At 46.0% G+C, this 14,436-nt stretch overlaps 2 protein-coding genes across 8 annotated transcripts in view; one reads left to right on the top strand and one right to left on the bottom strand.

The window, feature by feature from the left end:
• LOC144581531 (uncharacterized) overlaps nucleotides 1–7,220 on the bottom strand; it is a 26,679-nt gene extending 19,459 nt beyond the window's left edge. The window contains exons 1-3 of the mRNA XM_078365731.1: nucleotides 7,188–7,220; nucleotides 3,688–3,923; nucleotides 1,106–2,829 (exon numbers count right to left, since the gene is read on the bottom strand). Of these exons, the coding sequence (XP_078221857.1) occupies nucleotides 1,764–2,829; nucleotides 3,688–3,923; nucleotides 7,188–7,220 (1,335 nt within the window). The 3' untranslated portion in view covers nucleotides 1,106–1,763. The remainder of the gene's footprint in view (nucleotides 1–1,105; nucleotides 2,830–3,687; nucleotides 3,924–7,187) is intronic.
• The window catches only part of GCNT4 (glucosaminyl (N-acetyl) transferase 4), a 29,097-nt gene continuing 15,582 nt past the window's right edge, over nucleotides 922–14,436 (top strand). The window contains exons 1-2 of one of the 7 annotated variants that reach the window (XM_078365337.1): nucleotides 922–1,202; nucleotides 7,415–7,555. Coding sequence is in view for 2 of the 7 variants with exons in the window: in XM_035291398.3 (XP_035147289.1) it covers nucleotides 1,304–1,638 (335 nt within the window). In the remaining 5 variants the exon portion in view is untranslated. Of the gene's footprint in view, nucleotides 1,203–1,275; nucleotides 9,718–14,436 lie in introns of those variants that run through there. The other 6 variants (XM_078365335.1, XM_078365338.1, XM_008991923.5 and 3 more) reach the window with 6 other exon arrangements.

Genomic DNA, 14,436 nt, shown 5'->3' on the forward strand with positions numbered 1-14,436 from the left:
AGATGTGTGAGCTATGGTTAATGATGGCTGGTGGTCCCTTTGAATTCCATTCTTGGAGACCTCAGTGGTTAAGAGTATGGACACCAGACAGACCACTCACTTACTGGCAAGTTATTTCACCTCGCCTCCCTCCATCTCATGATCTGTAAAATCAGAATAACAATAGCACAGCATCTCCCTCGTAAAGTTGTGAGGATAGAAAGAGATAATCTGCATAAATAGCTTAGAACAGTGCCCGGGGTGGATCATAGGAGCCTTAGTTGTTTTTATCATCATGACTACCGTCATCATCATGTAAAGATGAGGGAGACCCAGGAAGTGTAAATTATTCTTCCAGAAAGAGGCGGTCCCATGGGGAGGAAATGAAGGCAAAGCTGGCCATTTGCTTGAAAGTTTTAAGTCTGTAAAATGAATATTAAAACACTTGCTCTCTGAGCACAGGGAGGTTTTAAAAGGCGTGGGGGCTGGGGTAGACTCAAAGTCTCTCTGCTGTTTGGGGCCGACTCCAGGTTCTGGGAGTAAAGTATATGGGGTCTCGTGTGACGCTCTCTCTTTGAGATTCACCAGGTCCTAGGTCCTAGGTCCCACCGGGTCCTACCCAGCTGCCGACCCAACAGCGATGCACATTACGGGGCCCTCAGTCAACACTGATTGACGCAAGGACTCGAGTCAGGAACAAACTGATTGGGATTAACTTGTGTGGTGTTACTCACTGCCCTGAAAGGCAAGCCCTGGGAGCCCCCAGCCCCGAAAGGTCGTGGAGCTTTCCGGGAGACTCCTGGAAGCGCGTGAATAGCAAGCACAGCGAGGCGCACCCGCTTTACAAACTTCGAATATTCCCTGGAACCTGCTCCGAAGGCCGAGTCCTCCGTGTCAGCCAATTGGTTTAGTAGCTGTGTGATTTCTCTCCTGCACTTATTTGGTGATCTCAAATGGCGTCCACACAGCCGCCACGCTCTCCTTCACTTGAGGATAAAGAGGAAGCCGATTTGGCATGTGGGAGCTGACTGGAAAACAACTTTGTACTCTAGTTATTGGGCAAAAAGCTCCACCTTCCCACGCTGCTGATAATATTTCTCCGGGCTGCGTGGGATACTCATCTTACCTATGAGAGCGAGCTGCCTTCTGCCGGGTTGGGCGATTCCCGCAGGGCCTGAATCTCCGCAGAAACCGGCGTTCGGGGGAAATAAGGAGCCGCGGATGTGAGTCTGCTTTGTCACTGCCTTCTGACCGACTTTGGGCAAGTCACTTGGCTCTCGTGACCTCAGAGTTGTTGTCTAATATGGGAGGGAAGTGAAGCTGGATGGCGCTCGGGGCAGCGGCGGAGAGCCGAGATCACCGCGCGCGCCTGGGAACTTTGTCTGGAGCGCGGCGCTGGGACCGGGAGCGCAGGGCGGGGGCTCCCTCTGCGGGAGCGCGGCGGCGGCACTTCTCTTTTCGCCGCGCGTCACGGGGCCCGCTCGGCGCTCTCCCACCCCGGGCTGGGCGAGAGCGGCTCCCCAGCAGGGCGACAGAGGAGCCGGGCGAGAGCGAGCCGCCGCGGATAGCCTGGGAGCCCAGAGCGCGGCCCCTGGCCCCCGCCGGGGCGGCTTCCGCAGTCGCGCGGACTCCGCCTTCGGGGCTGCCCGGCTCCCTCTCGTAAGTCGACTTGGCCGCGGGGCTGGAGCTGTTAGCCCAGTCTCAGCCCCGTCTTCGCCGCGGCGTGGCTGGGACGCCCCGACCCTCTGCTCCTCACGACTTTCGTTTTCCCGCCGGGGAAAACTTCAGCGCCGCGTCCCTCTCCGGGCGGCGGGCGGGGGCGCCCTTCCGGAGCCGCTCGGGGACCCCGGCTGAACCCTGGCCTCTCTCCGCGCCTGCGGGAGTCCTGGGGGCCGATCAGGGCGCGCGGCGGGCGGACACAGGGTCGCGGGCCCAGTGGGTGACCCCGGCGCGCGCCTAGTGGACGCCGCAACTTCGGGGCTCCCCGGGGCAGCCGCCGCCTGCGGCCAGACGCGGAGAAGTTCTCCGAAGCCAGAGCTGGGAAAGGGCGGCGGGCGCGGAGCGTGTCGTGGATAACGAGCGCCGGCTTCCTGGGCTCGCGGGCCAAGCGGAGCCGCCAGGCTGGAGTCGCGGGCGCGCCGGTGCCGGGCTTTCCCGGGACTCTCCCCGAGTGCCAAGAACGCGACTCCTGGGCGCGCCCTTTCCGGGAGCAGGGGCATCCCGCAGTCCTGGCCCTTCGCGACCCAGCGCCGCCCCGCCCGGCCCGCGCTTGTGCGGGGTGCAGGGGGCCCGAAGAGCTGCTGAGCCCAGCTTCCCGACCTCGCCTTTCCGAGCCGCCCACCGCTTCTCCGCAACCCTGGACCAGCGGGGACGAGCGATGCTGCCCGAGCCCCGAGCTTCTGAACAGGGACGCGGGGCGCGTGAAGGGACTGATCCCTGGGCTTCTGCGCTAGGGCAATTGGGGCTGGAGGGGGTCTCCGAGTTGTTCTTTGGCGGCGGAAGTTGCGGGCCGCGCCTCCCAGGCCTCGCCCTTCCCAGTGACCGGCTTCTGCGGTTTTTAAGGTCAGGTTTTCATGCTGCAGAGCGGGCCGGGATCGTCCCCCTGCGAAGTGGTGTCGCCTCTGGGATCCGAGCCGAGAAACGGGACGCTCGAGTCCATTTGCAGTCTTCACGTAGGAAACGGTGCTAGGCAAACGGGGCGAGTGAGTGTTTTGTAAATTTAAGGACTCAGCTTTCCCGGACCGGGAGGTTTCCAAGTCAAGTAGCCTGGGAAAAAAGTGTGTTGTCCCCTTGCTGGGCAGGCGGAGACGCGGTATTGGCCCTGGGGCACTTTTTACTTGTTTTTTTGGTCTTTAAAAATGGTAGAACAACAAACCAGGAAACTAACATATTTGGGGATAATATAATGCATTTAATTGTCTCATGTGAGTAGACCGAAGTCGCCTTTTTTGATCTTGCATGCATAAAACATGTCCCTATTAAAGCATCAGTCAGCCTAAGACATTCTAGAAACTAACAGTTCATTTTGACAGCTTTTGTCGGTAATGTCTTCAGGAGGTAAAATCTTTAAAAGGGAATCATTATAGAGACATTTCCTGTGTTGCAATTTCTAAGGATCCAAATTTGTGTGAGAAATGACCAATTAAGATGTTGATGTGTCTCTTACTGGCATCAGGAGAGAAACAGTAGCCAAAGAATTGTGTGCCCACTGAATTGTCTGTGGGGACTGAAAGGAGTTAACTTCCATGGAGTGGTGGGATAAGAAGGCTTATACTCTTTTATTTGGAGGAAAAAGTTTACACTTATTTGCTAAATGTATCTCCTGCACAGAGGTAGATAGGGGTGAATGGCATAATCGGGCAATCGGTCAGAGTTGGCACTTTATGGCACCTAGCCAGGTGCCTTCAAGGCCATAAATACAGGTGCTTCCCAAACTGACTTTGAATGACCTGTGGTTTTCTAGGAAGGGAGAGGGAGAGAGGGCAGGTAGGGGGCTGTGTACCTGACCGTGCTGTTTCTGTGTCACCCTTGAGCCACGGGTGCTGGGAGCGCGACCTTGTGACCTGGGGCTTATCACAGCACCACATAGAAGAGTTAAAACGGAGTCAGCTTCAGAGTCTTTTCCTTCTTAGGCTACAAGGCAGGAAGAATGCAGTGAGACAGTAAAAATGAGCAAAGCAAGGCTGAAAAGTGAATTCATCAATCTACCTGTGTGGAGCACTGGCTGTAAACCAGGCGCACTGGCTGCTGTGAGGCGCAGATGTGCTGCAGCTCACTGCATCTGTGCTGAGGCAGGAGGCCTTGCTGGGGAGATTGAAGATGGGCTCCAGGATGAGAGCTGTGTAAACTAAGCAGCCATGAGGGAGGGGAGCGGGGAGAATGGGGAGTATTCCAACCCCGGGGAATGGTGTGTGCTGAGACCAGAGGAGAGGAGAGCCTGAAAGCTGGAAGAAAGACAGCATGTTCAGTATGACGTGAGAGGCGGATGGAGAATGGCACCGGCGGAGGCCAGCAGGTAACAGGGCCAGGTGGCCCTAAGGGGCATTGTAGAGAGCGGACAGTTTCACGCCTGCTAGTATGCAGATGAGATGTGGATAAAAAACACAAAACTCCAGCTGCTACGCGGAGAATGGACTTGAGGAGCCTCTAAGTAGACAGGGCTGGGTCAGAGGGTGCAGGAGGCCTGGCGGTTGAGGCTGAGGTAGTGGCAGTAGGGATGACACAGTGGGTGGATTCAAGGCCGGCTCTGGAGTGACTTGGGGCTGAATTATTTGTGGGGTGTGAGAGTGCAGATGAGTTTTGTGTAGGGTGTGAGAGTGCAGCGTGACTCCCGCTAAGCTTGGGTGCTGCTATTTACAGAAACGGAACATTGGAGGAGGAAAGACAAGTTTGGTTTTATTGAGTCTGGGCAGCTTTCGAGGCTCCTGAGTGGCTGCATAGCACGTTCACTGGCTGACTCTCCAAAGATAGCCATCTGTACTAGGAGTCTGAATCCTGGATGGATGGGGTGGGGGGCGAGGGGGTGGTGGCTGAGGACTGGAAGCTGCTCCCAGAGTGAGGTGGGACAGAGGGCTAGGTAATTTAAGATGCGAGAGCCTTAGTCATGTGTGAATGCAATAGAGTGAGCTGGAAGGAGAAGTTGAGTATGTAGGATGTCTGTTCCTACCCCCTTGGATTGTGATGTTATTTTGATATCAAGTTCGTATAATGTAAACTGTCAACATCTTACAGAAACAGTGTTTTAAAGCACATTATGACTGAGTGATTTACTTCACAGATCATACAAATGTAATGCTTAGGAGAAAAATGAATGATAATCACGCAACAGAGCAGCAGCATGGCTAAGAGCAAGGACTCTGCAGTGAGAGTGCTGAGCCTCTGGGTCTGGCTCTGTCACTCTCTAGCTTAGGACCAGATACAAGCTTCTTGACCCTTCTATCAGTTTCCTGGTCTCTGAAATGGCACTGCACCTTAGGGGTATGTGCTCTGTAGCACCTCCTTGTGGGCTGTTGTAAGGACTGCCTATGTGCATTATGCACGCACAGTGTGTGCTTTATGCTGGGCACATAGTAAGTGCTCAATAAACCTTAGTGCTGGTGGTTTTATTATCATGATGCCATTTCTATCATTTCTGGCTGTCGAATCTGGAACCTGGAGAATGTTGAGAACTTGTCCAAGGTTGTACAGCCAAAGAATGGTAAAGTTAAGGCCAGGATACCATTTGCCTGAGTCACAGGCAAAGCACCTTCCACTTAATGTGTCAACAAGTGTCAGGTTCTCGATGCTGTATAAAATTAACTGTAATAAAAGGATCCAGTCACTGCTTGCCAGAGTGTAGTGAAGCAAAGCAAATAACATCAACGTTGAGGCTGAGAGACTTTTCTCAAGCAATTTAGAGATGTATGTTTTGTATTAATTTGCATTGCTTTGCATGTCATTTATATGCATTCCCATATGCTGGTAATTTTCCTAGTGGGATCTAAAGGCTGAAGTTTCAAGTATATAAGAGAAAAGAAAATTAATCAGGAATTGAATGCAGCTGTTTCCATCCTAATAGATCTCTGGAGATGATGGGCTCAGTGTGGGCATTTGGGGACAGGATTAGATCAGTGTTTACTATTTTAGATGTGGGACGCCAGATATCATTGGATAAAGGTAACTCACAACTTAGTATGTTATGAAGCTTGATCTGCTGAACTTAACAGAAAAATACAGGCAAAGTGGTAGAAGACCAGAGGAAAAATGTCTGCTGTATAAGATGCCAGAAAATGAAGGGCAAACAGGAGTCTGCTTTAGGAAGCTGAACTAATAAGAAACACTAAGGGTCAGAAAGGAAAGATTGAATTTCTGCTAAGCGATATGAAATTTTAGAAAGAACAATCTTAATTACAAATGTGTGAGTCTTCAAAACCAGTAAATTCCTCCCAATGTGGATTTACTGAGAAATAGGCCATCAGGTCTTAGTGGAATCTTACTTAGTATAGTTGAAAAAAAACCCAAACTGGCCAGGCATGGTTGTTCATGCCTGCAATCCCAGCATTTTGGGAGGTCGAGATGGGGTGGATTATGAGGTCAGGGGTTTAAGACCAGCCTGACCAACATGGTGAAACCCTGACTCTACTAAAAATGCAAAAATTAGCTGGGTGTGGTGGTGCGCGCCTGTAATCCCAGCTACTCAGGAGGCTGAGGCAGGAGAATCGCCTGACCCCAGGAGGCGGAGGTTGGGTTGCAGTGAGCCGAGATCGTGCCACTGAACTCCAGCCTGGACAACAGAGTGAGACTCCATCTAAAAAAAAAAGAAAGAAAACCAATTGCAATTTTGTTGCTTAGAGCAGCAGTTCTCAAAGTGTGGCCTCAGGACCAGCTTCATCAGCATCACCTGGGAACTTGTGGGACTCAGCAATTTGTGTTTTAATAAGTTCTTTAAATATTTAGAGCCAGCTTTCACTCCTGTTTTGAGTCATTACTTCGTCAGTCTTAACCTTTTCTTTTTTTTTTTTTTCTTTATTCTAAGATGGGGTTTCACCTTGATGGCCAGGCTGGTCTTGAACTCCTGAGCTCAGGTGATCCACCCACCTCAGCTTCCCAAAGTTCTAGGATTACAGGCATGAGCCACTGTGCCCGGCACAGCCTTTCCATGTCCCTCTTGTGTCACTGGCTTCTCTCTAGGCTGCTTAATTTCCATCAGTTACTATCCCAGCAGAGGGGTGTAACAAGACACAAACTCATTTCTCAGGGTGTCTGCTCAGGACACAGCAGACTGGGGTGGTCCCTTCCTCAGTCTCAAGGTCTAAACTGTGGAAACGCTTTCCTGTTTGGGTGGTACTATTCATAGAAACATGGATTCATGCTCTGCATTCAGGTTTTGCATTCTGCAGCTTTGTGGTTCTCATGCTCTCCAGGACCACGGTGGTTTTGTTTTTGTTTTGCTGCATTTTGTTTTCTTTTGGCAGTCTCGTACCAAACTGTGACTCATGCCAAACATACAGTCAGTCAAAAGGCTGAACTGTCCTCTACAGATGCTCCTGTCAAACCTCGTTTCTCCATAAACCGCAATTCTCTATGAACCATGTTTCTCCATTAACAAATACAGTTAATTTTTGGCATGTATTAGTTTTGTACTTCTCTTTATTAAAATTCATCTTACTAGATCTAAGTAATCTTCTCGGGTCCTATTTCTGTTATCTTCCCTATAAGCTGAGCCTCACCTTTGTGTCCTTTGCCAGTTTGGGTGCTGACATCCTGGTTGCGGAGTTAGGAAAAACGTGAGCATCTTTGTTAGAGGCCTTCTTCACAGTTAAACAGGCTCAAAACCTTGGCATCTTTTGCAATCCTTCTGGACTAACATCAGGAATAGTTGTCATCAGTCCAGTCATTGTTTGCATGTGAAATACTGTTCTTCTGAAGTCCTCCCATACATGGTTTCTCTTTATAGGGCCTGTGTTCTGGAACTGCATCCTCAGTCTTTGTCCTAGCACACCCATCTATAGCACCTCCTCAGTAACTGATGGCGATGTTCCTTTCCCTATGCTGTTTCTACCGTCAGCCTGGGGTTTTCTTTGGAGGTGACACAAAGGTAAGTTTCAGTTTGTTGACAGTAAGATTAAGAGGGATTCAGAAGTTTCCAAATAATAGGAAGCAAAAATTGTACCTTATAATTTCTCTCTGCTTTACCTTCTCCCCCAAGCTCTGAAACCTAAGAGTTTTGTGCTAAAGTCTAGATTTAACCAAGAGATTCAGCTTATTTAATTTTAAAAAACATATTGCCCATACATGATTCTTAAAGGAGCACAGTTAGGTAATATAATTGCAAAACATTGTTGCCGGGCATGGTAGCTCACATCTATTATCCCAGCACTTTGGGAGGCCAAGGCAGGTGGATCACCTGAGGTCAGGAGTGTGAGACCAGCCTGACCAAAATGGAGGGACCCCGTCTCTATTAAAAACACAAAATTAGCTGGGCATGGTGGCACATGCCTGTAATCCTAGCTACTCAGGAGACTGAGGCAGAAGAATTGCTTGAACCCAGGAGGTGGAGGTTTCAGTGAGCTGAGATCATGCTACTTCACTTCAGCCTGGGAAACAAGAGCAAAGCTCCATCTCGAAAAAAAAATTGTTTCAAAAGGCAGAACAACGTTGTGGCAGGAATGCTTTTAGCCATGGTTTCTAGAGCATGAAAAAGTACCTGGAATTCTAAACTGTTATATCATGATCCTTACCCAGTCCTAGTCAAGCCTCACCACAGCCCCACCCACAGTGAAATTCCAGCCTTAAACCAAACCTCAACATCTCAGTAAAATTCAGCCTGCTCTCCTTTTCCAAGATGCTCCAGGATGCTTCAAAACCTCTTTTGATGCCATGTAAGCAAATCAATAATTAATACATAAAATTGAAAAAGCACCTGGTGACAATAAAGTTCTCTGTAATCTCAAGTAAATATTGTAGGAAGGCAAAAATTTATCTCTGCTTTCTTACAGATTTTTAGCTGGGCCTGCAAATTAAATCGACATAAGAAATATCAACAGGAGAAAAGCACACACATGTATTTAATCTAAGTTTTATGTGACAGGGGAGCCTTCATAAGGAAATGAAGCTCCACAGATTCAGTGAGAATTGAACTTACATAGTGGACTGGACAAAGAGTAGTCAATTATGAAAATGTAGCAAGGCCAAAAAGAGGCCTGGGCTAGGGTAGTCAACTGGGAGAAGTGGCTAGGATGATAAAGGTTAGTGTAACGAAATTTGTACAAATTTTCTTTGGCCATAACTTTCTTTGATAAGACTGTTAATTAGACTGTTAACTTTCTCATTTCACGTAAGGATTTCATCTCCTGCTTTTAAGAAACATCAAAAAGGGCAGAATGGTCTTGTATCTGCTATTTTTCAAGTGGCCTTAACTCAGAAGTCAATATCTTAGAGCCGCATATTTTGGAGTGATATATTCTTAACTCCTTCCCCAAGAGTCTTCTGTGCTTCCAGTTCTTTTGTTGCTTTGCATTTCCCTCCCCTGTGCAACCCCATCTTCTCTTGTTGGTTTTCTGGGCTTTTTCTAATCTAGTTAAGGGAGAACTGGCGAGCATGACTCTTTGAATTGCTTGTTGGCTGTGCCCAGGCTTGTCCAGTCAGCCTGTCTGCTCTTGGGTAGGTTAGACCGTTTCCAAAGGTTCTGCAAGCCCTGGCGTTTCTCATGGTCATCTGCAAGAGCTGGACAGTTCACAAGAGAGCCGCTCATTCGGACTGCAGCAGAGGGTGGACAGTTCTGCCCAGGACCAGAAGGAACAACACCTAGCAGAGTTCCTGTGCTTGCCAAGGCTCCTTCTCCTGCTCTCTGTCCCTGAAGCATATTTGCAGTATTTATGCTGTGTCCTTTCTCTGCACCCCCACATTCCACCTCAGTGGAACAAGGAGGAGCTCACTCTGCCCAGCCATCACCTTCTACCAGGTTCCTTCTTCCTTCAGCCTTTCCAGCAACCCTCTGGCCCTCCTCTGAGGCTGCTAAGTTCAGAGAGACATATGGCAGATGTGTCGGGGAAAGAAATGGAGTGATACACAAGGTAGACACAAATTCGGTTGCAAAGCCACAATGTGAAAAAAAACATTAACAGAATGATTGTGGAGCTGAAAGAGGAGGTGCAGAACTGAAGAAGAGATCCTCAGAAAGGAAGAACACCATTTCAACAGATGTTGAACATTGAATTGAACATCGTTGATTGAATTGAACATTAATTCAACATTGTGGTAAGAAAATCCCTGAAAAAAAAAAATTTCCAAAAGCTAGATAGTGACTTATCTTTTCTGGAAAATTGCCCTATAGAAAAGAAATTCAAATGTTATAAAATAACTGGCATTTCTTGGATTGTGTTATCAGTCACCTGGGACCTCACTGTTCAGTTCTCTCCGCATTCCTCCAGGCAGTAGAGTTTCTAGTTGTATCTCTTCATAATCTAACATCGTGCCACCCTAGCACATGGTAGGCACACAGTAAATGCTAGTAGGGTGGATGGGCAACCAACTGAAGGAGGATAGAAATTGGATATCTAAGAATGTAAGGTTTATATAAGGATATACTCAAAAGATTCACTCTTCACGGCAGGAACTCAAACAGGTATTTGTACATCCATGTTCATAGCAGCATTATTTGCAGTAGCTAAAAGGGTGGAAGCAGAACAAGTATCCATTGAGAGATGAATGGATGACCAAAATGTAATGTGTACATACCATGGAATATGATTTAGTCTTAAAAAGGAAAGAAATTTTGACACACTATAATATGGATGACCCTCAAAGACATGTTAAATAAAATAGTCCAGTCAAATATTGGACAGACATTGTATGATTCCTGTTATACAGATTTCTAGAGTAATCAGATTTGTAGATATGGAAAGTAGAATGCTGTTTGCCAGGGCCTAGAAGCAGGGGAGATTGTGGGGTTGGGGTTTAATGGGTATAGAGTTTCAGTTGGGGAAGATCAACGTGTTCTGTGGACAGATGGTGGAGTTGGTTGCACAACTGTGTAAATGTACTTAATGCCACTGAACTGTACACTTAAAACTGATGAAAGTGGTAAAATGCATATTTCACCACCGTAATAGAAAAAATGAGTATGTTTGTCAACTAATTCATTAATAAGAAACAAGCAAAGTTATTCTTCTAACAAAGAAGTGAACCAGATAATACTTGGAAAGTATAGGTTATAGCAAAAAGATAGCAATAACACTAGACTTAAAAACATATTCAAAACTGTGCTACTAAAAATGTGTTGCCTGAATCCTAATATGAGGCAGAAGCTTAAAGCATTTTCATCCTGCCCTCTCTCCATTATCTCTATGATATTTTTTGAAAAAATCAGTTTTTTATTTTGAAAAATGTCAAACCTGCAGAAAAATTGTAAAAATAGGACAAATGGGCCCTTGTCTCATTCTTCCTTGACCAACTGAAGCATGGACGGCTTTGATGTGGTTTCTGCACCAGTCTGCAGAAATCTGTGGCTGTTGCCTTTGGAGATGCTGTCCGGGTGCAGGAGTGCACGTAGCATGCTGAAGCTGAAGCCCAGTCCTTGTTTACAGAGCGGCCACTGGTCAGTGACGCTGGCCTGGTTCAAATGCTTTTGATCTCTTACCATCATCCAGCCCCGTGCCAGGCTGTTTTTCCTGCCAGAGGATGCCCAGTGCATTCGCTCATTTAGTCATCACAGTAACCGTGTGAGTGAGTGCCCTCGTTTCTCCTTCACAGATGAGGAGGTGGAAGGCTGCTAGATGAATGACCTCTTATTAGCGGCAGACTCAGGACTTCAGTTCAGAACCATTGGCTTTAAATTCCAAACCTGTATGATGTACACAGAAGTAAAGCCAGGAAGGTCACATGGAGGGGGTCCAGTGTGGGGCAGAAAGAAGAGGAATGGGGTCAGGCAGCAAGGGAGGGTAAAGGGGGTACGTTCAGGGGGTGGCTCAGAACTATTCAACATGGTACTCGTTGAGTTAATAGCTACATGGTACTGATACCTATTTGTTGAAAAGCTGGTTCCAAAGTCCTCTATTACATAACAAGCTCTCAAGAAGACAGCCTACCTGCAAGGCGACCTTCAGGGATTATGTGGCCTGTCCCCTGCCTATGACTAGAAACCATACACAGAGGAGGTTTGCCATAAGCTGAAGAGTACTTAACTGAGGCATGGCAAGCAGACTGCACAGTTCTTGCCAACATCAGGGTTAATTTGGTAAATCTTGGCTTCTGCTTTCCTTCAGATATTTACCTAAAGCCTCCATCTGCCTCTAAATTTAGATGGATGAGAAGTTCAGCATCATTTAAGATACATTGTTTCACACTTGGCTATATATAGGGATGTGCTGTTGTATAAGTAACCACTTTAATCTGGTTTAAATCTAATTTGGCTCTTGGACCTGTGTATGTATATGCTTGTTAAGCATTTCCTTTTCCTATGGTCATCTTTCAAAGTGCAAGTTGCTTAAACATATAAGGGCTTACTTTTCTCATATAACAAGAATTCAAAGTGGGTGCTTGCTGGTGGTAGTTCAGTTTGAGGATACGGGGCCTGAGGTCTCTGATATTCTCTTGGTCTGTTCCTCATGGTCTCAAGGTGCTACAACTCTAGCCATCATGTTGGAGTTCCAGGCAGAAAAGTGGAAAAAGTAGAAAAGAACAAAATGGCATACCTCCTACCTGAATCAGTCCCCTTTAGGAAAACTTTCCCAGAATCTCACATTATGTTTTATTCCTCTACAGTAGAAGTTAGAGAAGAGTCTTTTTAAGAGACATGTTTCTACCACCAACAATAAAGGGTTCTCTTAGTAAAGAAGAGAAGATGGATATTGGAAGGCAACTGGCTTTCTACCAGAGCCATGTATAAAATCCTTACCTATGGCTCTGTTTCTGGATTTTATCCCAAGGATCTCTGTTTATAAAACAGTATGACACTGGACCATACTGTTTCAATATCATAAATCTATTGGAAATTCTGAAGAGTCTGGTTTTTACTTTTGTTTTGTATATAATTGACATATAAGTTGGCTTAGATACTTAGTAAACTAAACAATCTTTTTACTTTTTATTAACCTGAAATAAAACCTACATATTGAGAGAGACCTGTTATCTTAATTAAAATCATTGCTAGAATGTATCCTTGTAGGAGATGCCAGTTGGAGAGCTTTCTGGAATAATTTCTAGATTTGACTTTTGGTAGTTTGAAATCTCTGCTTTTGAAATTCCTCATCTGGCAGAATTTTCCCAAACACTGTAGATTTTTACTTCATCCATCCTTTTAACCTAATTTTGAATTCCCAAGTCTTCGTTTTATTGTGTCTCATATGCACACAAGATCTGAGAGCAATATGTACATTTTAAGCCAGGAAACACAGATCTTAGCTAAATGGTGAAGTCACGCCAAGAGCTGCCAGTCCCCAGTTTCTCAGTGGAAGTGCAGAAGCATGTTGAAGTCCCCAGCTGAGCTCCCCACCATATTGGAAGAACCCAGTAAGCAAACAAGGAGGGTCTTCTGATGATTTAAAACTCAGGGTTTTAAGGGCGATGATTTTAAATGCAGGGTGTCTAGTCCATTCATGAAGAGTGTGGTGTGGCCTCAAGCCATTTCTGGCATCAATACCCTTGATTCATGTCCATTTATCCCTATGCTGCCTCTGTGATGTGGTTATTTGTGGACATTCGAGATTCTACTTTAAATGCGCATGTAGAAATCACTTGCCCGTACCTCTTCAGCTAGCCTTGGAATCTTTGAGGAATTAATTTTGGCCAGTTAAAAAATAAGGAGTCAGCCATTAAATACCAAAATAAATGATGCCAGAAATTTCTGAGGGGGAGAAAGAAAGCACACCATGTAGACATTAGGTAGAGAAAGTTATTTTATTTCTAGTGCAATAAACATACATTTTCAAAAATAGACATGTTTTTCAGTTCAATTTTCTGCTTTATAGAAAAAGAAGCCAAAATATTCTCAACCCATATCTTTTAACTTAGAACATGAAACATAAAATGTAGTTTGACTTTATGTTGTGTCAAGCTAAGTTAGAAGGGCAGAGAAGACAGGGGGATCCCAAGAAGGAATGATACCTCTTTGTTTGATAAAGCTTGAGAGGTAAAGATCTAATGCATTCATTCACCCCTTTTTTCATAATCCTCTATATCCAAAAAGGAGCAAAGATTTCATGTGAGCTGTTTTCATCAAACTTAAATTTGAGGGCATTGGTGTTTTTGAAATTCACCCTCTTCTGATATTTTTAAGAATTTTTTTTAGAGAAAAACTGTTCATGTTTTACTGCCTGGTGAGGGTCAAAATCTATTACAAAACAAAAACTTTTCATTCAGTTTCATCATGTGTGGCCCTTTACAGTTCCTGTTAAAGACTTTTTAGCCATGTAGCTTTGCCCAGCTAGATACACACACAATCAGCTTTTGATATTTGCCCTGTGAACCAGCTGAAATAAAGCCCAGCATCAAGTGTGCTATTTCCCATTTGGTGTGACCATGGCTGAATTCTGCACCTTTCTGTTGTTGTTACCTTACCACAGCCCAGATTTCCAATGACCTTGAGAAGTCAGTGCCTGGGTATATACATCCTGATGTGAGTTGCTCATTTCCCATGTAATCTTATAGGTCCCTTATTTCTGCCCAAATGTGAGAGGCTCCAGTGAAGTTTCTAGCTAGAAGAATTAAAATCTATAAAGGTGGTTGATAGAATTATTTTCATGCTCAGTGTTTTACTTTAGGTCTCTATTGTAGTCTTTTATTTAAGGAAGATGACAACGTTCATAATTGCAGGTCTAGAGAGAAAGCTGTCAATTGGCATATGTTCTACAGGGACCTCAAACAGAGCTCCTTTAGAGGAGGGCATCCCACTTCACTGAGCTGAGGCAGTCTCATTGATGTATGATCTGTGACAGAACACTGGCAAAGGACCAGTGCGAGGGTGTGTTTGTGTATTCA

The sequence above is a fragment of the Callithrix jacchus genome, chromosome 2 (genome assembly GCF_049354715.1).
Source record: "Callithrix jacchus isolate 240 chromosome 2, calJac240_pri, whole genome shotgun sequence".
Lineage (NCBI taxonomy): Eukaryota > Metazoa > Chordata > Mammalia > Primates > Cebidae > Callithrix > Callithrix jacchus.